At 42.1% G+C, this 24,564-nt stretch overlaps 1 protein-coding gene across 1 annotated transcript in view; it reads left to right on the forward strand.

The window, feature by feature from the left end:
* DOCK10 (dedicator of cytokinesis 10) overlaps window positions 1–24,564 on the forward strand; it is a gene marked incomplete at its 5' end in the record, with an annotated part of 163,080 nt that overhangs the window by 50,997 nt on the left and 87,519 nt on the right. Inside the window, 2 exons of the mRNA XM_082487337.1 lie at window positions 10,722–10,845; window positions 18,846–18,931. Coding sequence (XP_082343463.1) covers window positions 10,722–10,845; window positions 18,846–18,931 — 210 coding nt within the window. The remainder of the gene's footprint in view (window positions 1–10,721; window positions 10,846–18,845; window positions 18,932–24,564) is intronic.

Raw genomic sequence — 24,564 nt, forward strand, 5'->3', positions numbered from 1 at the left:
TGACTAGCTGCCATTTGGGATAGATATTTTACATCAAAATGGATCTTTTTGCCAAGGCTACTTTACAGTGTAGTTCTGGCTGCCCGGAGCTATTGGCATATAGTCAAAATACCAAGTTTCATGGACTTGGGTCCCAAGAATGAATGCTGGTGGTGCTGCTGAAAGCATCTAACCCTGGCAGTTCACGAGACTTTGGTAGGCGGTAGGCACTGCTGCTTGACTTGTCCCTTTTAAACGGGGGTTAGGAGGGATTTTTTGTCATTATTGTGCAAATCCTGACTATACGTGAATAGTGCTCACCAGAAGTGGTTGAAGCCTTACAGGAAAGTATGGCTGGAAATAAAACAAAGCCTGAATAGTAATAATAAATAAGTAGCCTGCCTGCAGATAAAGTGGAATATATTTCTTCATTTTTGCCTGTATCCTCAGGTAACAGAAACTGAGAGTCTGTTCAATTTAGTGATGCCAAAGAACCTTTAAGTTGTGATTTCTAAGAGTCAATAAAATGTATCATACTCTGACTAAAAACTTGGAACGCTTGTAACCGTATGCTTGTTGCCTTTAATTGGAAATAGGCAACATGCCTTTTTCGTCAGAGGCTTGTGGTTGACACTGCACTTCCCGTGAAGAGGCTGGCTGCTGTAATGTCACAGACATAACTTGGGCTTTCAGGGGAATCTGTTCTGATTTCTGTTCTCTTCAGACATAAGATAGACTAAGATGGGGTCACTGTCATGTTCTGCGAGCATATTTCTCAATAGTTTGTTTAGCCCTTAGGAAACGCAGTCACACTTGGCTTTATTTCTGTGGCTTGTGACCTATGTCTTTCTATACAATATTTCATAATTGGAGCATGTTAAATCTTTGGCCTATGGGCACTTTTTGCTATCAACCGGGAGCTAATCTCTCCTTCATGCATCAGTCCTCCGCACCTCTGGTTCTCCAGGTTTCAAAGTGGCGTTAGTTCCTGCTGCAGCCATAAAGGCTTTTGTATATGGGGCTGTATTTTCTGTAGGTGGCCCTGTATTGTTTACTGTTTTTTTTGTAAGACTAATTATGATCTGATTAGTTTTAATTGATTGTAGGTTGTTGATTGAGTGCAGTGTGGTTGAGCAGATTTTGCTCTCATTTACATTCTGTGTGTGTGAATGACTCAATAGCTAGATAATTGATTGGGAGGGTAGTTGATGTGAAGGGAACTATTACAATTTTAATGTCATTGTGAGAGCTGAGTTTATGATGGTCATGTATAGATGGTACTAATTTTTACAGATAAAGCCTCTGTGGAAATACAATTATTTACTCAGATATGTAGCATGAAAAATGTCTACAACTCCTGAAGAGATAAGTAACCATAGTGTAGGTAGAAAAAGGGAGATATTCACTGAATAAAATGAAGCGGAACAGCGTATATGAGATTTGCCCTACGGGACAGTGACTTAGTAATAAGTACTCTCTAGAAGTCAAATGGTATTTTTGAAAAGTTTATTTAGAGCTAATGCAAACGTTTTTGTCAGTTGTTTTTGCTTCAGGGGCTTCTGAAGTGGTTGAGCCCCTTTCAAAAAAGCTGTTTGACAGTCTGCAGGGTTAGGACTTCATACATCTAAATTTTACTATTTGAACGAAAATGGGCAAAGTAGTTTGCTTATGCGCTGTGTTGCAACTTCATCATCAGACTTGCAATAGTGATCAAAGTCTGTACCATCAGAGCATGATCTAATGAACAGACATTGGAGTTTTTCCTTCAGTCCTTAAAAAGTCTCCTATGTGCTCTTAAAATAAGGTCTACTAAATAGAAACCTTTATTTTCAAAGTAAATAAAAATGTTTTTAAAGACAATTCCGTGGTTTGGATGGAGTTGTGTAAAATACACCCCTGTTCTATCAGCAGGTTTGTGCTAGGTGGAGGAGCGGGTAGCCAGGAACACCGGCATAGTCTCCCTTCCGTCTTTCCCCTGAACCTGTACACAGATGACTGTGGGTAGATCACTCCATCTCCCTTATTCATCCAGTTTGCACAAATGGAGGGGACTGGTTTGGTCTGATCCTGTTGCTATAACCAGTTCTATTATTGCTGTATAGATGCTGTAGGTGTCAGGCTGGGTTTCTACCTTTGTTGTGAGGGTCATCTGAGTATCACTTAAGGGCAAAAATTGGGAGTATCTTTTTTTTTAATGTAGATTTTCCTTAGACTACTATGACTCTCTGTATATGTGAAGTTATATATATGTGTGTGTGTGTGTGTTTGTATACACAGACAGAGTCAGAAGTGCTGTTTACATAAACTTTCAACTGGAAGCTTAAAAGCGTTGGTCAAATCCACTACATGCAGGTTGCAGGAAGGTTTTGTTAATGTTCCTGTTGGTCACCATGAATCTGCTCGCCTGAGACTGTGCTAGAAAAAGTGAACATGAAGCAAAGAGTGTTTCCAGAATAGCTGAACTAGACTCAGTCCAGCATCCCTTTTGTGGTTCCCAGGGAGGACAGTTCACTTCTCTTTCCGTGGGGTGAAGTAATCGTTAATGAGGAGTGGCCGGGCAGAGAGCTCCAGCTCTGCCCCCCACAGCTTCCAGCCCTTCTTCCCAGTCCCCTTCCAGTGAATCCTACCTGTCTGTTCAGATGCCTGTATGAAGATGAGTGAATCACATCTTTGACTTTCGCTTGCTTTCTTTATGAATAGATTCAGTGTGGTAGCTTTAAAGAGAACCTTTAGTTGCTATAACTGCACTTTTTTCTTTTTTTTTTTTTTTTTTTTTTCTGGCTAAGGTCAGGTAAGGGGAGTGAAGTGGCTGAGTGTTGCCAGGTTAGAGGTCTGTGTAAATTAAACTTTTAAAAGAAAACAAAACAAACCCTTAAGATACTTTTCAAGACTTTCTTGTTTTTCCCCTGAAGTGACCTATGTGCAAATATTTAGTCTAGACTTCAGAAGTACTCGCTATTTGAAGCTGTCATTTTCGACGTTTTGAAAAGCCAATACATGAAATTTAAATTAAAAACTTAGCAGTTTCTTTAGAGATCTTGTTGTCAGTGGCATGATAATGCTGATTTTAGTAATTATCTGATTAAATGAAATTTGTTTGTCTCCTTCCTAAAAAGGGTTTTCAGCTACAGCATAAACACAGAGAACAAGTGGATTGTTTTCTTGTTACCTTGAATATTTTGCAGACTATGTTGGTAGTTTTATCTAATGTCTAAAATGGCAAGTGCTGGTCATTGATTGAAGATGCACGTGCATACATGCCTGTCTTCCAGATTGAGAAAGCCATGCCGTGAGGCTGCAATGCCAGGTGTATAATCGTAGTTGAGAAACAGAATTCAGGAAACATTTATGACTAAGTCGAGCGTAGCATGAAGCACCCCCTCTTTCCCCCCAGCATGGGTGCTTGGCTGAACCAACAGTCCTGTGTGGCTTACGCGCTTTAACCATGACTGAGATAGTTCTACGAGGCCTCGTGCTTTCAAAATTCATAACGAAAGCAACGATGAATTCTAACTTGAGAAATAAAAGGTAATAGAAAGAGTAGGTCACTCCCAGCTGCCTGAGAACAGGTCTCTGTGGTTTGAATAGTCTTAACCCTGGCCGCTGGTCGGTTGGCTTGCTGGAGAAGTTACGTGTCTGTGTGCCAGTGAAGTCTCCGGTGGCTGCAGCTGGCCCATCAGTTAAAAAGAAAATGGTCTCTCATCCAGATGAGAGGTGTTTCTATTTTTCAGATATTTAACACACTGAGCGCTGAGTTATCTCACTGTAACTTTTAAAGCTGGAAAATAGGCAAAGTTGACCTTTATAGATTTTGATCCACAAAACAGTGGCAATTTCCAATGTAAGCAATTAGGATTCATCCCATCCCAGCTGTATTTGTATAGAGTAAGTCTCATTTAGTCAAGCAAATCCCTTATTTGTGTCCATCAGAATTTTCTTTGAATAAAGAGGCTTTAATGAAAGAAAATTACTTTTCTTTATTCCCAGCAGGATCTTCCAGGTTCCCCTGCTTTTGCTCTGCTTAAGGATCTGTAGCATTTTGGAAACCAATTTCTAAATCACAAGGAATTTGGGGGTTTGAATCTTTTTGTAACTCTTTGCAATTTTCTCTGTGCCAGGATCTTGTGGGAACTGGCAATCCCCTTAATGAAATTTATTGGCATGTCGGCTTCACCACTGACACTGGAGGGTGTATCAGTTGTGCTGCGCAGCCCTGAAAGACTGGCTGGATTCTTTCCAAGTGCAATTCGCCAAGGTTTGCTGAAAGACAGGACAAATTAAACATTTTGGACCTGACAAGTGCATGTGTTTTAGGGTGGAAGGGAGGGGGTGTCACAGAAAATTTTCTTTGTACCGCTAATTTTAATAAATTTGTTAACTGTGGATCACATACTGAGCCAAATGTAGCTTTTGTAACGCGGCCAGAGAGTTTGTTGACTGTAAATAGAGGTATACCAAGCCAAGCAATCATAAAAACGGTGAGATCTGAAATAAAAGGAGGGACCATCTGCCTGCTGGTTCTGGCTTTGCTTCCCTGTCCTTTCCCCAAATACCTTTTGCGGACCCTGAATTTCCTCTCCTGTGCTTGAAATGCAAAACTTATTTTCCTTAAAGAAAATCCATAGCACAATGTGGAGCGTGTTGGGAGCGGAGAGAGGGCAGGCCTGTGGGCTGAGAGCATTTTGAGTTGATGAGACCTGTCACTCCCAGCTCAGATGCTTGTGGGTGTTGGGGACACCGTAATCCCTGTGTGTCCGCGCTGTCTCTGCTCACTGGGTACAATTGCTGGTGTGGGAGACTGCCAGGAGCGCGTTGGGTCATCTGGCTGCTCACCCCTGAGCTCAGCTGGTGGGGGGAAAAGGTGCACCCAGTGCAGATACCCTTCCCGTGGAAATCGCCCCAGGCATCAAACTGCTGTACTGCCGAACGGGGAAGAGAGATGTACGTTGGTCCTACAAAAAAGCAAAATTTTTGGTGACTCCATGAAAAGCAAATGGTTATCTATGCTCAGCTTCAGCTCTTTGAATATTCAGGCAGCTGTGCTAGCACGCCTCGGAGCTGCTGGGCAGGCTGTTTCGCTAGCACATCTGGAGACAGGGATAAATTCAGCACTTGCGTTACACCTCCTCCAAAAGTCATGGAGTCTCAACTGTTCTTTAGCTTCAGTTTGGACAGGCTTGGCAAAGAAATATTTAATTTAAATTGGCCCACCCTGGTTGAGTAAAATTAACTACATATATTAACCATATAAAAAAATATAAAGTCATCTATTATGCCAGAGACAGTATTTAACTGGGGAAAGGAAAGGAAGAACAAGAAGTGTGAGAAGCACTTCACATTGATGTCATCCCAGAAAGTAATTTAATTTGCTGTGTGAGTTTTAGTAGGATTGGGCTTGGTTAATAGTATCATTGAGAAGTCTATGAAAAATGAAGGTAGGTGATGCTGTTATTTCATTAAGTGGCACTTTCTCTCGTAAGTCTGCCCATTTCAGTATTTCAAATGTATACTAGAACGAATTGTGATTTTTAGACAAGCCATAGCTTGGATGAAATATAAAGTCAGAGTCTTGCTTGATCTTGACCAATCTGGCCATCACAATTCTTTTGACTCTCTTTATACACATGCAGTGGATCCTCCTGGCATGAAGATATTTTAGTCCAGGTAACTGAAGTCCATAAGTTTAAATTCTTTCTGTGTATCTGTTTCTTTAATTTTCTTCTTCCTGGCATGGGGAAGACAAGAAATTCATTTGAACATCTGTATTAAATTCAATAAATTTTAGATACTCAGGATTTGGTGTCTGGGAATAATACGTCATTTGAAGCATTAGAAAATCATAGCATTTGGTGGAGTTTATTTTTAGAATGGGGAAGTGCTCGGGATGACTATCCAGAGACTATTGGTCTCGGTTACATCATTTCCTCCTTTAATGAGTGTTCACAGAAATCCAACTTCAGGAGGATGATATGGAAGTCATTTTATCCTATAATTATGAAGAGAAGATGGGTACTAGCATCAGTGCACAATGTCTGTGTAGCTGGAGGCAAGCCAGGTACCATATCGGTTTCCATAAAATCATTTATGTGGATGGTTTTGGTCATTATTACTGGGAAAAATAATGCTTTTGTACCTAGACCAGAAGACGATGGCGATCGAGCTGTACGTCACTGGTGGTATCTGGGCTGTTTCACTCATGTGAAATTAAGTAGTGATTATCCCTCTGTGGCGTTGGCTCCTGCGCTCATTAAAGATCTCTTCACTACTCAAAAAGAGTTCGGAAAAGTTGGCTCAACAACGTACAGAAGTACGCTCCACAACACTGTCAGGGTGTGAGGTAAATGGTACTGCTGTGATTGTTGTAGCAGCTGAGGAGTCCGAGAGTGCCTTTTTACTAGATGTATTCACAACCGTTTCAGTACAACTAAATGTAATTCATTACTCACTTGAGATAGGGAATATAAAAAGCATTATAAAAACCCAAGCCAGCATAATTCGATCTTGGCACAGATTGCTAGGTTGGTCTGTTTCCAAAAAGAACAGACAAGTTAAGTTGAGAAGAGGCAGCACTATGGTTATTAAATTAGCTTTAAATCAGCCCTACTCATTTACAAATCTCTGCGAGTGCTCGCAGGGAGAAATTCGCGAATCCCAACATCACTGCTTCTGTCTGCCCGGGACGGGAAAACTGAGCAGTCGTTCCACGCCTTCTCGAGATAACTGCTAACTAAACCAGCTGCCGCTTCCCATCACAAACGCAATACTAAGCTTTGCCAAATCCAAACTACTCGCTCTACAAAGGATGGAGTCGGTGTCCACATTGCGTAGTCTTAAGGTTTGTAAGAACAAGCAGAATTGATAGAGAGACACCGTGTTTTTTACAGTCATGCTTGGTGTTGGCAGGGACTGGACTGCACTATCTCCGCAGTGGGTGTATTGAAGAGGATGGGCTATTGCATCTCTGGTTTGTGGGAGTTGGCATAATACAGTATTGCATTTTATACAGGATTTTGCTGTACTGCCATAGAAGGAAGAATGGCATTTGTCGTTGCATCAATAGAAAAGCGTCACCATAATTATTGAAGTGCTCCACTGAAAAGTTTTGCAGTAATTGTGATCATGTCACATCTGCTTACATGTAGTTACATTTCAGATGTGTAAACTTTCTCATAAGACTTCGCTGTTAACATCTGTTAAAATGTTTCCATCAGATCATGCACTTTGCAGCACCGAGAGCGAGAGACTTAGTGCTGTGGGAACAGCGATGTTCATACTCTCACTGTGTTTCTCTGCTTCAGAGTTTTCTCGAGTTGCATTCTTGTCTCATGTAAACGACCTTGCAGCTGTCAAGAAGTTTTCCCTGGCGTGTTTCAGGCAGCTCTCAGGAGTGGCTTTCGGAGTGCTGCCAGTTTCTGAAGAGAAAAGAGAGGCCAATGTGACATAGCTTTACCCTGCCTGCACCTGCATCTGAACATCTTTGTGATGTTAATTTTGAAGAAGACGTAGCTATGCTGACCGCAGCCTCACAGGGATTTCCAGGGGGCAGAAGGAATACCTCTTTATTCCCCAGCCCTAGCAAAAAGGGTAGTTTCCATTGGTGTAGAGAACCACATTTTCGTGGGATTCCCCCACGTTTCAAGAGAGGTCCCAAGGTTTGTGGCATTCCCCAGCTCTTTCTTAGTCTGTGACTTCAATAGGAAGTTGGCTACTTACATCATTTGCTTACTTTACGTTTTTTTAAGAGATTTTTGAAAGCTAACGTTCCTGACGTTTCCAAGGAGCATCAGACCTAGATTAATATTGTGTTAACGCCTCCCTGAAGAGTGGACATTTATGATCAGTGGCATGTCTGACTTATTAAAAGTTGAGATTGTTGCACAACCATTAACCTAAGAGTACCTGCTCTAGGAAGGGAGAGTTTTCAGTGTAGTCAGTATCACAAACTTGCTGCAGAAAATGGACATGTTTTAGTGAAACCGCTACACAGGAAAAATGCCTGCATGAAACACTGGTACCTCATAAATGTCAACGCGTGTATTTTTTCACTTTTACTTTGAGTTTTCTTGTAAGTGGTTGCTATAAGGTTTCCTACCGAAGGTAACAGTTACACTACCACAAGTTTGCTTTCTGCTAAACTTGGACTGAGCGAACTCTGTTCATCGTTCCCGAAATAAGTGGTACAGCAGAGGGGGTATGCTCAGTGTGCACTGGTGTTTGCTCTTCATATTTTTACTCCTTGAAGCTTATGTCTATATAGGAATATTTAATAGATCGGTACAATGGTAAATTTAATGAAGGAGAGTCTAAAACTTGTGGCTAAAGGATACTGCTGTGACTCAGCATAACTTGAAAGGAAACGAGAGTGATCTGAGCACGGTGAGACGGTTGGATGAGTCTGTTACATTCCTGTGGGGAACCGCTGTCGGTAAACAGCAGACTGAAACCTCACTAAAGAATATGGCTGTTACTCAGCCCGAGCATTTCTCGAGCAGGACTGGATATTAATGTGTCAACTGGTTCTGGCCAGGGCTAAATACCAGCTTGGGACAGTCTAAAGTAGCATGGCTGGGTTAATATAGTCTTATGTGTCCTGGTAGGGTGCGTTGTCTTACTTGAACATCACACACTGGTATACAGTTCTGTCACAGAATCTAAATTTCTTCCCATTTGGGCCTTTTGTGTTTTAAAGTGGCCTTCCTCTAGATAAGTTTCTTTTTTCTGTTAAACAATCCCAAATTTTATTTCTAATTCAATCTCCCTTTCGTAACTCTAAGGCAAAAGAGTACATCTCCAGATTCATCTAGGAAGGAGTCTAGCACAGTGTCTGCATAACAGAATCCCGTTTTCTTTCATTCATACAGACAGATCTTTTAGTGGTTTCCTGGGGGCTGATAGTTAGGGAAACAGCATATTTAGGTAGGTCAAGTATTGCCTCTCTTTCCCGCCTCTCCCTCGCATTGCACAGCAACTTTCATGAACCAGTTTCCTTGGGAAAGAGCTTTCAAAAAAAAGTTCTATTTATTACTGTTATGTGTTGATGTGGTCTATCTTTTACAAGTCTTTAATGTCTCGGCATCGGTAGATAGTGCTTTTGGCCTCTGAATGCTAAATACTAATGATTTTTGGAAGTTTATTATCTCTTAAGATGGCAAACAGGATTAAGAGAGTTAATAGACTGAACTGTTGAAGGAACAGCTCCAACTTTTTAAATTGCATCTTCATCCTTGGAGGTTTTCAAGACTCACCTGGACAAGTTCCCAAGCAGCCCGGTAACTTGCACTGCTTTGAGCAGGGAGTTGGAGTAGATGACCTGCAGAGGTCCCGAGTTATTCTGTGATTCTACCATCAGCTGTTCAGCAATTGAATAACTTTATAGGAACATGTGTATCCCAGTGTTTTAATGTATTTTGTGTGCCTGTGTTACTTAAAATTTTCATAGATGCGTTTGATACGAAAGGGAGGCTTGAACTTACTATAGAAGGGAAACTGTTCACAAGGGCTGGGGAGAAATCTTGAGGTGACTGTAACTACTTAGAAAAGAGGAACTCTCTAAAACGAAGTCAAAAGAGGGAGAGACTTGTATATTTGGACCATTATATATATCTAATGGACCATATGTGTATGATATATGAGATCAGATATGATGGAGAATCATGAGATTGTCCATTGGAGAAATTTATTTTGTGGAGATGTGAAAGGTTTCTTTTTCAGTACATCATAGTTTTGGTTGAGAGAAGAGGGAGGGAAACTTTCTATTGTTCTGGATAGCACAGTACAAGAACAGTGGGTAAAATACAACTTACTTAATATCCACCATTGCATCAGACTGAAAAAAAGTGTTCTGCTGCAGAAGTGTTTCTGCATTTGCTGTCCACTGGTGTCCTTTTTCTCTCTCATCACCTGCTTTTCCATCCCTTCCAGCAGTTTTGTTGCTCCTTCTCATTTACTTTTTTTGATGCTTAAGTCTTTGAATTAAGCAAATGCTGTCACTCTAATACATGACTATTCATTTGTTTAATGTATTCTAGTCTGTCAGATGGGCTTCTGTTTTTCTGGGTTTGGGTTGTGTTTTGAGACAGTGCGACTTTACTTTTGTTTGGCTGTTCCTGTGGTGGTTTCTTACTTTACCACTGCTTCAGGCAATGATAGTACTGCTACAATGATACTAATCCCATTTCTGACAAGAGAAACCATGGGGCTGTGTGCCAGATAGTTTGTTCCGGGAGAATAACCTTGAATTATTCCCAAGTAAAACAATGTGGTGGCACTCACAAGCTGCCAGCTGTTCAAGAGATGGGACTGTGTAAGACAGTGAAGCTTAGTAGGTTACTTATTCTAAAACATATTAGCTCAAAGTCATATCTATGTTCAGTTCAAATTGTGTCCATTGTCTATTTGCCCACATGCATTTACGTTGAAAGAGAGAGAGTATTCCCGGGTATGACAGGTAAGTTAATGTGGTGGGTTTGGTCTCTAACGAGCTGACAGGTTGCTCTCGAGTTGTCGGATGGAGAGTGACTGTTAGAACTGACCCAACTTCCTCACTTCCACTGTTCTCGCATGAGCTCAGCTGCAACAAGCTGGGAAGAATGGAGGCGTGGGGGGGGAAAAGTTATTCATATTTTGGTGTAAAAAAAAAAAAAAAAAAAAAGGGAAAAATGCAGCAGATCTTATCTTATGAAGCAGGAGGAAGACAAATCTGAGTGTAGAGAGATTGCCTGATCTTTTCTTTTCTTCCACAGCAGGAAAAACCCAAACTCTTGGAGCCTTTGGATTATGAAGCTGTTATCACAGAGATTGAAAAAAATCTTGGAGATAACCAGTTTAAGGATCTGATATTATTCCCCGATGATGACTTTTCAGTAAGTACAAGGCAATTATGTATTATTCTTAGGTTTGCCTGTTCGTTTATTTACCTTATCTTCATTGCTAGAGGGAGAGCCAGAAGATGCCCAACGGCTCTCTAAGATTTTCTTAATTTATGTGTAAGGCCTTACTTCCCTCCCACCAATTCACTCTTTTTTTTTTTTTTTTTCTCTGACATTTGTGTATGAGTGAATTTACTGTTTAGGACTAGATAAAGCTCGAAGCCCTGGTCATTCCCAAATATACTTCAGGAACTCAGAAAGCATGTTATTCCATAACATATACTTGTCTGTTTGCTCAACACAGTGGTGGTTTGGCCAGTGGGAATTTCTCCCTACTATTAAAATCTAATTCAATCAAACTCCTGTAATTTACATCCAGTCTTTCTGATCCTATTCTGTTTAATGTATTTGGCCACTCTAATCAGACAGCCCATGGTTCCTGGCCTTCTGCTCAAAGGCAGACTTTTTAGATGGTGGCTGTGACTTATTTCCAAGCTTTGCCATTGCTGGCATTAGATTGAAGAGAAAGATAAATCCAAACAGACTTGATTTTTGTTTGGTTTTGGGGTTGTCTTAAATTCTTCTCCAGTGGGGTTTGAGATCTGGCATCCTGAGTGATGGGGGTTGTGGAGTCCCCAGTGCTGAGGCAGGTTCCCACGGTGGGATGCTGACAGGCAGTGGATACCAGACCCTGCAGCTGTGGAGCTGCCTGACCTCATCCCGGGTTCCCCGTTGCTTGTCCTGGCAAGCTGAAAAGAAAGTGGGAACCTGGAAGTCCAGGGCAGCCCTTGGCGCGGCAGTGACAGGGCAGCTTGGGAGGGCAGGGGCTGCCTGCCGGGGGGCTGGGGAGGCGTGCTGCTGGGCAAGTAAGCTGGCAGATTGCCTGCATCTTATAGCAACTTCTTCAAAATCAACTGATCTCTGTAAAAGATCTAGATTTTGATAAATAGGCATTCTGTAATGGAAATGCATTTCAATTTGTGACCAATTGTAACGCCATGTGAGGGCCTTTCCCATCAGCTTATGGCACTGCCGCTGTCCTGCGGGGCCGGCTTAATCTAATCGACTGCTTTGTTTTACTAAATGGCTCTATTTCCTTGGTGGCATTAACTGAGTTAATGTGCTCATGGGATTGAGAGAAAACTGAACAGAATAGATTTCCTCATCATCGTTAATTCCTTTATCCATTTTGCACATTTGTGAACTTAGGAAATTGAAATTTAGCATTATAAAGCTGACTAGACGTACTGTGTGCTGTCGCAAGGCCCTTGAGCCCCTTGATTTAGAGTAACTGAGCTCAAGTCAGTGGAGCAAACCCTCTCAGTGAAAGAAGAATCATGTCCTACTGCTCGAGACCTCTCCCTGTCAAACCGTATTTTCATATCCTTCATTTCATTTCATTTTGAGCAACTGCTGCCTGGCTTCTAGTAGCTACTTCTATTTTGTTTCCTCTGTGTTAATGCTTTTCAACTATTCTGCATTATCTATTTAAATAAAAAAAAAAAAAAGAAGAAAATAATAAGACAGTTGAGAGAGGTACTGCGTAATAGAGGTGGCCTGTACTCACAGAAGAGCAGAGGCAGTGGTAGGTAGGGTCTGTATCCTTGCAATAAACCTGTCTCTTTTCTTTGTTATCTTCTGTTGAAGTCAGCTGCAGTAACAAGAGCCGTTGCCACCAGGCAGGACTGCAGAGCCTTCAGAGCAGACAGGTTTTTCAGCTGCAGACTGTCTGTTTAGAGCCCTGCTCCTTGTGCTGAAATATCACCTGTGCACAAAAGTCTGGGTCAGCCATTTGAGTAGGAAGAGATCCATGTCTGACTGAATTAGGAGGTGCTCAGGCTGGCTCTGAGTGTTATTTAATGTGATAATGCCCCAGGAAATGGTGGATGTTAGTGTTTAACTCCTGACAATTACAGTTGCTTCAGACTTTGTGGCTCAGCGTTGATGCAGCCCCAGTTTGAGCCTGTAAGTTAGTGCATCCTCTGGGCAAAGGTTTCTTCAGAGGAAACCCCACCAAAAGAATTAGCTGAGGTGGTGAGCAGAAGAGAAAATTCTGCTTTTAATAATGATTTCCCATTTCTGGATCTGTAGTATTCACCGCATGCATCGGATATGGGTCAGTTATCATCATAGCGGCTGTACTGTCTCGTCTTTTGTTTCGTCTCAGAATTACTTTCTCTCTTCACAATTCAACAAGAATGCAGTTATTCTTATAGGACTTTTGTTGGTCGTTTCCAACATCTTACGAGAAGTCTGTGGAACAGCAAAGAATTCTCAGTAGCAATCTGAACCTGATAGACTGTATTCCTCCATTTCCCTGAATTTAAAAGGAGAATACAAGATGTATACATTACAAAGATGCATTCTCTGGTTTTACTCCAGCTGGGAGAAAGGTGCTTCACTGCTTTGTAACTGTGCTTAATAACACTTTAAAAAAAAAATAAAAAATCATCAATTCACATCAGTTCCGCTTCTTGTTTTCCTGGTAATGCCTTGCTTGCTAACTCTCCTCCTGCCTGCCCAAAGTCCTATTTCCCTTTGGAAAAAAGCACGTCAGCTCAGCGTCATTTTTCACCTGCTCCTGCATCCCGTGAACAAGTTATCCTTCTCTTGCTGTGCTGTGCTGTGAAGTAGTGGCCAGTGGAAATTTCTGCAGAAATATGGCGACTGTGTGGAGGAAGGATCTGCAGAGCTTCCCAGGAACTCCCTGTTACACGAGTACGAGCTTGCACTCTACTTCTTGGTGGTAGTAAGTGGGAGTTGATGGGCTTCCTGTTGTGCTCATAAAAATGCGTGCTTGGTGGTGATGCTGTTAGGTTTGTATCCTCACCAATGGGTTACCGTGCTTCATTCACCTTCTGCTCCCCAGACCTGGCCACACTCTCCCTTGACAACTGGAACCGCTGCTGTCTGGCATTCCTCTTTCTCACTTTTCTCCTCTGTGTTTACTGGGAAGGAGGCCGTGAAAGAAGCGTGACAACTTACTTCAGATTGGTCTCCCTCCAACCTTTAACCTTTCACATCTTAGTCTTGCACAGATTTGTTGTCATATATTTGTACTTCTGCTCTTAAGTGCCTTCATGTATCCAAGCAAAATGCTTGTTGTATTCTTTCATAAGTATTTTTTCATCCTTTTTTCATGTCGCTATCCTTAGGAAATTCACTGAACCCCCAGCCGTGTTTTTCAAATCTCTCCAGAATCTCAAGTCCTGCTTAGAATCTTTGGTGCCTTCCCTTAGTGGCAACAGGCTCAGCACCACCTTTACTTGTGTGGAGGTTTGGTAACTAAGTATATGTTGATATATATAAGTTAATTGTCATAAAAAGGTAGCTGAAAGTGTTTAATAGGTACTTCAATTTCATATGGGATGAAAGCATGTTAAACTCTCTGGTTGTGAAAATTTGTTCCTCTTTCTCTCCCCATGTACTATTTTTTAAATTTCTGTTTGAAAAGTGGAACTCAGCCTTCCTTAAACTGTCTGTACAAATATGGCTGAATGTCTGATTTGAACCTGCAATAGAAATAATAATCCATTGCCTAAATTTAGGACGGGTGTAAGATGGCAAAGCTTATCTGTGTGATGCAAAACCTATGAAGTTCAGTCTGACACGTGCTCCTGGCTCTTCTGGGCTTTTGAAAGCCCACCCGGGTGCCCTGCCAGTATCTCAGAGGCCTTAGAAGAGGGGCTGAGTTGTGCAGTGCTGATACTTTTCATCACTGCAGGTGTGACTGTTTCCAGGCTTCTTTTTTTTCCAGCTCTGAACAAGGAAGAACCAAAAATCACCGTATTTTTCTGGTTGTGAAACCTCTTCTATCTAGATGTTGCGCAGGGACAAAAGTTGTTCTTTTGGATAGAGAACCAGATGTATCTTGAAGGGGAGAGGGCAAGAGTAAGTGACGACACTGCCTCTTCACGTGAAACATAGAGCATGTGCCATAGGGGAAGCTCTAAGCGCAGGACTTGGGGCCTCCTTGGAAATAACCCTCTAAACCTGACTGGTATTTCTAAGATCAGAAGAGTTACAGTGGTGAGACCATGGGTTATTTTCAATAGCACATGCCTTCTCTCCCACTTTCCCATGTGACAAGCAGTATCTGCTCATCCTTAGAGGTGCAGAAGTTGAGTCCATTATTCTCATGATTAATGGGATGTGGGGATCCTCGACGTGCAAGTTTGCATTGACTGGGAGGATCAGGAAAGTGAGAGGGACTTAGAGGGATACATTCCAAGTGTTTAAATAGAGAGAGCTAATGCAGTCAGCAAAGCAAAATACTGTGTGGGCAAATGTAGCCTCTCACACCGAATGCTATTCGGTGAGTGATGAGGCAAAATCTGTTCTTTAAATGTGCTCTGTACTTGCTTTCCTTTCGCTTTGCCCCCGCACGTGTACCTCCTCGGTGAGGTCTGTGCTGGGACAGCAGACAGCAGCCTGTCGGGAGCCCCGTGTAGCGACAGCATTTGCACAGCGGTATTTGTACAGCAAAGTTGCATCTTATCCTGCTTTTTAATTTGATGGACGATCTCATTACAATTTTTGGTAATGATAAGTAAATCTGTTTACTTGGATGAAAATGGGGCTGACCAGCTTTTCTATAGGGAGATTGAATCATAAGCATTAACATAGAGGGACGTTTCTGCCCGCGTGCGGTTAGCTCTCTTAGAAGGGCTGCCTTTTCAGGAAGTAAATGTAATCATGTTTGATGCATCCGTCTAAAGATTTAACCACTGGTAACATGCTTTCAGACTAAAAGCTATTAGAATAGATTCAAAGTGAAAATGTTTGAAATGGCTAATGGAGTTGGAACTCCATTTTCAAATACTAAACTCAGCGTGCCAGTGAGAAGCAGACACTGTCTGAAAACATTATTCCTAATCAATCGTTGATAAGGAGCAATATTAACTTGTGGCTTTCACCGTAGAAAGTGGATGTAGCAAGAGTGGGTGCTTAATGAAATTGCACCTTATAGCTAATCAAACACCTGGGGCCAACAGTTTATGCAGATGAGACGGCCTGGGTGAATGCCAGAAATCATTGCTCGATATAGGATATTTATATAAAGCAGATTAAAAAAATAATTCAGAAGAATGATGGAATTTAATGTTTTAGGCGGATACTTGCATTATTTGATTATCACAGTTTGCACGTGCAAATGAGAAGATAGTTGGCTTCTGCTTTGGACAGACAATTGCTGGGATTGCCTAAACAATAGGCTGCATTCAAAGCACATTAATAAATGCTGAATTCTGCAAATAAAATCCTTTATTTTTTTGATGAGCCTTTCAGAAGCACTTAGTCTGTTGTTGAAATTTAGTTGTTTTCTGAAGTAAAAAGGTTTTGGTGAATACATGCTATGCCCGATCAGCCTTTAAGAGCATTTAACTTTTGAAATAATCAACTATGAACAGGAAGTGTTTTTGTGGCAAAGCTTTTGCAGCTAAGTGGTTGAAAATAACTAATTCTCAGAAGGGAAGTGCTTTGTAGTTTTTAAAACCAGTTTAGATATAAGAATACACAAGATTTTCCATGTCCCAACTCTATGTAAATAAACCGGTGATATTCTTTGGCAAAGCCTGCAAACGCGACAAGCCCAGTGTTACCTGATTTCTCTGCTTTGCATGGCTATGTTTCTTTCTTTCAAGGGCAGTCTTGTTGAGAAGGAAAGTAGGGGAGCATACCACACGTGAAACAGTGGGCTTGAGTTACCCGTTGTGTTCAGCTACAGTCTTCTTAACAAACTGTGTAAGGGAAGGGAGGCACAATGACCCTGTGAAGGCAAATGTTAGCTGCCTGGGTCAGTGTGTTGATATCAGTTAACAAGAAGTGTATTAGGTAAAAAATTTGACTTACTATTTGTCTAAAAAAAAAAAATACTGCAAATTATCTTCTGTGTGATACATAAGGCAGATAATTTTGTTATGGGCAAGCAGAAGAGGTTGGTGGTCTCTCTGCAGCTTAGTCACCATCCCGACAGGGTCAGTGCGAGGTACAGAGTACATCACACGTCTCTTCTCTTGTGACCTCCCACTCTGCTTTAGTCTGGAAACAGCAGCTGATCTTCAGCAGCGGTGATATCAGAAAAGGATGATGTGCATGCTTTGTGGCTGCTGCTGCTGGCGGTGACGCCTCAGCCCCGGGAAGAACTCTGTGATGGACCTCAGGGGCACCTGTGGGTTCTCAGCTGTGCTCAGGGATTGTGTCTTCTTAGGAACACTTAAAAAAGGGGACTTAAAATGTCGTGTATGTGTGAAGTAAAAGTAACGAAGTGTGTTCCAGAGACTGTGGGTACTGCTGGGAAGTCCCTAAGCAACCAAGGATTCAGTCATCTTCACTATTACTAAATGTGGCCTGAAAATTCCTACTTCTCCATCTGCTGTCTCTTTTACTCATAGACTAAATGATTGTGTAAATCTCCACTGCACACTGGCTTTGATAATACAGCTGGGTAGAGCCCAGGAACCTGCATTTACAAACCTGCACTTAGTTTGTCAGAAAAACATGGGTTTTTTTTCATTTCATGATGTCTACAAGGCGCCATTGTTATTTGTGGGAGCCAAAGTATTTTAATCACGTTGTATCCTCATGAAACACAAAAAGTTTGGGGAATCCCATGACGTTTGCGTCTGCCTGAGTGATAGATGTCTGTCTATCATAATTACTTATATGGAAAGAGGGGTAGGTGGGGGGAGAATCAGTGTGGTCTGTGTAAGCTGTAAGGAAAAATGCAGTCAATAATATCCAGGCAATTGTCATGCAGAGTCCGAGTGCTTCAATTTGTAGAGAAAAAACATCACTTTTTAGTCTGAGACTGGGGCTTGGGAGGAGATCCTCCAGGGGCACAGGAGATACTGCAGGCTGCTTCATGGTATTAGTAAGTAGTGGTTCTTCATACTAAACCAGTCGTATGTCATAGGCCTTCCTCCAGAAATCATGTGCCTTTCTGTAATGGAAAAGAAAATGAGCTTGGGAGATTAGATTCGTCTTGGTTTTAGTCTTTCATTGTCTTGAGTTGAGTTACTCCGTTGTAACTGCCAGCATAATCTGCTCTGCTGGGGTTTGGTTTTGTTTTCCCCTCTTAAGGCAGAGAAAATGAGTGGGACAGATCTGTTGATTAATTCGAAATACCCCAAAGCTTCCTCTCATGTGACTTTTGCAAAGTGGCTGCCTTGTCTGAGCTCTGCATGGAGGCCCTGGGTCACACAGAGGAGCACTGCTGGTGGCCCTGGCCTCTCGTTGGCCTGGTGGGAGCTAAGGGAAGTTTGGCTCCTTGTGCACATCTTCTGGAGATCCACTTCTCTTGTTGTTTCCTGCTGTGGGGCCATACGAGCCAACTCAGTCAGGAGCTGCTTTCAAAAAAATAGCTTAATTTGTGCAGTGTCTGTTGAGTGTGAAAGGAGGTTGCAGGAAGCGAAGGGAGTCCCATGTCAATCCTGCTCTGCTGTCTGCGCCCGTGGGTGGAAATGCCCCACTGAGAAGCTGTCGCCTGGTTCCTCTTGCTTTCCCACCATTGACCTGTCCTCTGGCAGCCCTTTGCAACTCATTGGGAGGACTCTCTGCTCCTCTCTTTGCCTTCCAAAGGAGCCAAAGCTTTTAGTTCTGTTTTCACCTTCCTTGCTGAAAAGGCATGAGGTGCAGGAGGGAAGTAGGGGGAGCAAGGAACACTGTGGGTTTGGCGTATGTTTCTGGAAATGGACGTAAGGAAGACTTGATGACTTTTTTTATCAGAAACCTCAGAGACTGAGCAAGTTTGCTTGGAACAACTTTATTCCCAGAAATCCATTCAAACACTGCTCTTGCTTGTAATTAATACTTTAGCTGGTAGTATTGAATAGCTGTGTGGGCAGGAGCTGGGTTGTAGTTGTTGATGTGCGTGTGTATTGGCTGCATGACAAACTGAAAAATGCAAGCCATGATAATAAGGTTCTTAACCTCTTCATGAGACAAAACTGCTGTTCTGTTACTCTGACTAATTTGCTTTTTTTGTTTGTTGTCAGACAGACACGATTTCTCTGGAAATCAGGACGCTGTATCCTTCTGTACCTGAAGATGCAGAACAAAAAGCAGAAAATTTATTTGTTAAAGAGGTAAATATCTAGCGTTTGTATCATTTAATTTTAAATAAAGCCAAGGGTTTGGGGGAGGCTTGCTATGATTACAATGACCATCTTTTTTTCTTTTAATATTGTTTAGGTGATTTGAATCGGGTTTGAATTTTGGAGGCCAGAAGGAAGGGGAGGGTTAACAGCATATCTGCAGGTGTCCATTCTGAGATATTTTGTATCTAGAAAAATTGCAAATGCACTGAATCAGCCTCTCATTCTACTGTTTTCCAGCTGCATTCCCTGTTGTTACTAGTCCACTGATATTGATGTTGGTATTTTTACATGAGTGCTAAACATTGGTGATCTGAATACGCTTTGCGTTTTGAAAATGTCAAAAAGATAACTATTTGACACTGGTTTAGACTGTTAGAGTTATTACAAGGTATGTATCTTATTCGGAGGTGTATGTTATAGCTACCTGAGGAGTAGTTGCACTGTGAAGGATGTGTAGGGGTTTATGTTTGTTGTCAGTATTTACAGTCTATTCTGCCTTCATAGCAGAAAGTCAAGCAAAGTTCTCCCGTGGCAGTTAGAGCCCCACCAGTGGTGATTAATTGTTCTACCTTTAAACAAAACTATAGTTGCGTTATTTCCGTACCTGATCTCAGACTGTAGAAGATTGGTCTTCCTCCTACCTCAGGGATTTTTCAGGTTGTCACTGGTTTTATCACTTTGAAGGAGATTGCTGGTTGCACCGTTCAAGGGAATTTCCTTAGATGGCTCCCTGAACCTTCCCCATCTTTCACTGGAGATGGAAAGTTAATGCGAATGATAAGCTATACAAAACAGATGTATGAAATGAAATTTTCAGCCAGCTTCTATAAGGGATTTAGTTCCAAGCACTTATAATTAGCCCGTAATGTGCACGTTCTCTGCCTTTTTTTCCCAGATTGGGATTTTTCACACCTGGCTTCCTGGTTTGCATGAGTATGGGGTGGTTTAAACGCACTGTAACTGCAAGATAATTTGTGGAGCAAAAGTCAGTTGCAGACAAACACAGGGATTAGAAAAAATAAAATCCAATCTTAGGCAGAAATGTGGCTGTTGAATTGTACGCAACATGACATTTTACAGGCTGGCCCTGTTTCTCTCAGCAGGTCTAGAAAGAGCCATAACAATTTACTGCCAGCTCAAATTGCCTGAACTTTGCCATCTTTCTTAATCTGACAGTAGGGCTAAAAGATAACGTAGCTTGTGGAATTATCTACCTTCCCAGAAGCCTTGCTGCCCTTTCAGCACTTTGGGGTCTGCTTTTTATTTTAAGGTTCCACAAGTTGCAAGGCCAGCACTGTGCTCATGGCTTTACAGAGAAAGTGGTGGTTCTAAAAATGGAACGTAGTGCACACTGTCTGGGAATCATTACAGCTGAGTACTCCAAGGGGATGCTAATGACAACCTGGTAAAATACATATTGCGCACATCTAGTAACTTTCTCTGCAATATCAGTGAGCCAAGGGGAGGGGGGAGACAGGAACAAAGCAGTGGAAAAAAACAGTACTATAGAACTAAGCCAGTGCATGGAATAGTAGCAGGATAAGACCCTTTTTTAAGGTAGTAATGCATATGTTCCACTTTGCCACAAAGCCAAAAGCTATACATAAAATAAATTAAACTCCAGGAAGAGGATGGTTTCTAGTCCAAAACTAAGTAAAACTGAGCACGGGGTGCTGTGAAGATCTGTGCCTGTAGTCCACTGCAGCAATTGGTCACAAATCTGTACTGAACCAGCAGCAGTCTACTGTGTTCCGAGCTGGTGTTCAGAACTTCTGGAATATATTTTGGGACCTTCATTTCTTTTTTGGAGTTGTGAAAAAGCCAAAGCTTTAGTCAGTGAAGGAGTCTTCTCTTTCTTCAAATATACTATGATATCATGAACGGTGAAGGCATCCATCTTGTACATACTTGACTATCTGTTGGTCAACTGGACTTGTTACAACCTGGGATCGAGCATCTAATTCCTGATCAGACTGTTGGGGAAGCTTTGCAAAGGCAAGGTACAGCTTCCTCTCCCTGAAGCCATTTTTGGTGTTCCCCATAAGTGGTAATTGCTATCTCTGATGATTCATGTATATTACACTGTCTCAGTAGTTTAGTAAGTTGTGACACAAAGACATGGAGCAAGTCAGTTAATTACAAATGAAGGGTCTGCTGTTGAAGGTGAAACTAACTTTCTTCACGTGGTGCAGTGTGAGGACATGGTACTGAAATGATTTCAAGGGCTCAGATCTGTGTCTCATCCTTCCAGACGTTTGGTGGTGTTCAGATCTTGTCTATAAGGTACTGATAAGTCATTTCAAAGGACTGTCAGAAGTCTGTGATAATGCCTTAAAACCCTGTATGTCTCTTCCTGGGCATTCATGTCCTACTGGTGACGGTAGGAAGGCTTTACTTCCATCTCTAGATCTTTCATTGCTAGAGTCCTTCAAGGATCAGTGGTTTTTTTTCCCAGCCCTTACCAAAATCCATACATGTGACAGCTTGGGGATTTGATCAGATTCCCTTCAGGTGATCGTAAACAGTACTTAGAGGCACGCCAGGATGACTCGATTGCCTGTGCGGTATTGGTTCATGGATGCAGAAGAGCTGACAAGCCCGATGAAGAAAGAAGAGGCTGATGTTGCTGAGGAGAGCTTTCAGTATGGATAGCATTTGATGCTGTCCACCTGCAATGGAAGGCCTGTGCCTTTAGTTGGCTAATTCAGTTCTAATACTGCCTTTAGGTTCCTCAGTCACCAAAAATTTTCACTGTTGGTGATGTTCAGATGTTATGGTAATGGGCAAGGCAGAAGAATTTACTTTAAATAAGATGTCTAAGCTTCTCTTTCTGCTGAAACTGTAAAATAAGAATTAAAAATAAAATTAAAGTGACTTAAATAAATAAACCTTTGATAACTAAATATTTTCTGTAGGATGCAAAGAATAAATATTTTACATTTTATGATTGATTCATATCTGAGTTCCTTTATTAATTTATACCTAATTATTAGGTATGTTCTAAAGGTAATACTTCATGAATCGATCATTCCTATACCTGTAGTCATTTTAGGATATTTTTCTTGTGCATTTTTCCACCTTAATTTTTCTTGGGCAGGAGGAGCTTGAGTAACTAAATTCAGTTCCAAGAGTAGAGAAGTTTCCAGAAACTAAAGGCTGCAATAAAATTGTCTTCAGTGTTTATTTTTTCTAAGTGTTCCTGACTTCCTTGAAGTCCTTCCATACTGTACCATGCAGTTTCTTCCAAATTCTAAACTTTCTCACTCCTCATAGTCTGCTGCATGTATTTATGCCAGTCAACATTGTCCTCATGGGCCATAATTTTGGCAAATAGAAACATTCACTCCACAAGAAACAAAATAAAATTCTTCCTTTTAGACAGTGAAAACATTCCTAATATCACCTTTCCCAATTCCGTATTCCTGAATGTGCAGATCCAACGGCAATCCTTGGGATTCTTCCCACATTTCATTTGGGAATAGAAAGAGAATAGTGCATTTTGCAGTTCAAAGTTATATATAGTTTGAGGAACTTAAGCTATCTAATTGCAACATATTTAATCCCATATTGGTTTGCCTCAAGTCAGTGTTTTCAGAAAGCGGGCAGGAGGAGGACGAAGCGGCTGGCTGCAGAAGCTGCCCAATGTTTATGCAGTGTAATTGTGGAAAATAAGCCCAGAGGGACCTTTGAGAAGCTGCCTCATCCCTCTCTCCCTCCCAGGTAGACCAGGTGCCTCCTGACCCATCCTTTTTGCGTCAGGAGTCTGACCCAGCGGCAGTGGCTGCGAGAGGAAAGTCTCCTTTGGTGACTTGCTGAGCCTTGGACCAGCTTGCAAGTGCCATCGCTGGGGGTCTCATCTATCTTCTAGCAAAGCTGGTGGAGTTCGCGCTGTGTTCTTAAAATCCTGTTGCTACCATCATTCTGCTGTGCACCTGCGCACTTCTTACTGGTCCCCGAGGTCAATTGCCTCCTGTGGTGCAGGTGGGCTGATTTGGGGCTTGTTAGTGTTATCAAAGGGCCAACTTGCATAGGTTCAAGTCAGGCCTGTCTCCTTCAGATATCTGCCGGCACTCTGGAGCTGTGTTTGAGCACGCTTGTAGCTTTAAAAGTTCTTGTAGAGCCAATCGCTTCCTTCAGATCACAGACGTCTAGGCAGTTGTCATCTTAGCAACCTGTTGAAAAAAGCCTGGGAACAGAGGCCAATAATTAATGGCATGTGTGACCTGATTGTGTCCCGCGTGCGACATCTGGCATCTGCCAGCACACTCGAGTGAGGGAGCCTGAGGTAAACCCGGAACAGAGTATGCTAATGGCACTCTGCACATGCAGCAGTACTTCAACCTGTTCGGGGACTCTACGTTGGATGTCAAATTGTGGTGTTTTGACTTATGGAAGTGACTCTTCCAGGTGAGGACCATGAAGAAGCGAGCTTGCTGGGGAGAGCTGTTGAGACTGAGCACCCCGCTGTTGGCTCCTTTTCATTTGTGGGTGTAAGTGTAGTCCTCACGCTTTATCCTTAGAGCAGTAGGGACTATGCTGGCTGAAAAGCTCTACATCAAAATGAAATAACAGTGTAAGAATATTGAAATTCCATTCGATGGATGATGTAGTTAATTTTGTCTGCTGTAGTACGGTATTCATGTGAACGCCTCTTAACTTTCCTGTGGAGATTTTTGGGATACAAAAGTTGGAGTTGCCACTTGCAGTAAGTTTTTGGAGCCCTCACCGTTCTTCTAGGGGATTTTTTCATTTGAGATTTTGCAGGTTGTATCTACAGGATCTATAAGTAATTATTAAGTGTGGGTTTTATTAGTCACAATGTTAGAAGAGCCACAGCCTTCTCTATAACTGCTGAAAGTGGTTGTGTGTCCATAGAGTTGATTTCTGAGGCTTTTTTATTTATGGGCTAATCCACATTGCTCTTGCATATTTCAAAGTCAAATTAAAATAGGAACTCCTGTTGATAAATGTCTCAAGAGAAGTTTTATTATTGCTCATCGCAGTGTAGATTTCCCCAACTACAAAATCTAAGTGCTTTCAGTACTTTAAACAACTGTAGTGTCAGGACAGGGACATACGTTATTAAAGGGCAGTGCGACTTTTGATAGCACAAGAGGTAAATGTTTTTTTAAAATGTTTAATACCTTAAAACGATAGTGTGTTTTAATGCTTTGGTTTGTTACACTGGTTTGTCACTGGACTTGACCATATGTGTGAACTGTGCTAATTTGGAAGTGGCTTTGAGAGCCCCCAAATGCAGGTCTAGGTTGCCAGCAGCTAGTCGTGACGCTGCCGTGCTTGTCGCGGGCGTAAGGGAGCAGGGTACGCCTGGCGTGCAGGGCTGAATTTCGAGCCAGGGTGACCACACCACCTTCCACCTTCCCAAATCCCTGTGCGCTACCTTTGGTTGTTGCAGCAGAGGTCACAGGAGGGAGAAGTGGTTGGGAAGGCTTTATGAGCAGCACCGTGCGTGTCCCCGGTCACGGGGCAGATTGCAGAGCCATCTCTGCGGCTTCCCCTTTCACACTGGGGCCACATCCAGCTCTGCAAGGTCTTTGCTTTCGGTTTCCAAGCTCTTGCATGGGTTTGCCTTTCCCTGTTCAACATCTCCTGCTTTCTGC

Source organism: Vanellus vanellus (assembly GCF_965231255.1).
Source record: "Vanellus vanellus genome assembly, chromosome: 8".
NCBI classification, from domain to species: Eukaryota; Metazoa; Chordata; class Aves; order Charadriiformes; family Charadriidae; genus Vanellus; species Vanellus vanellus.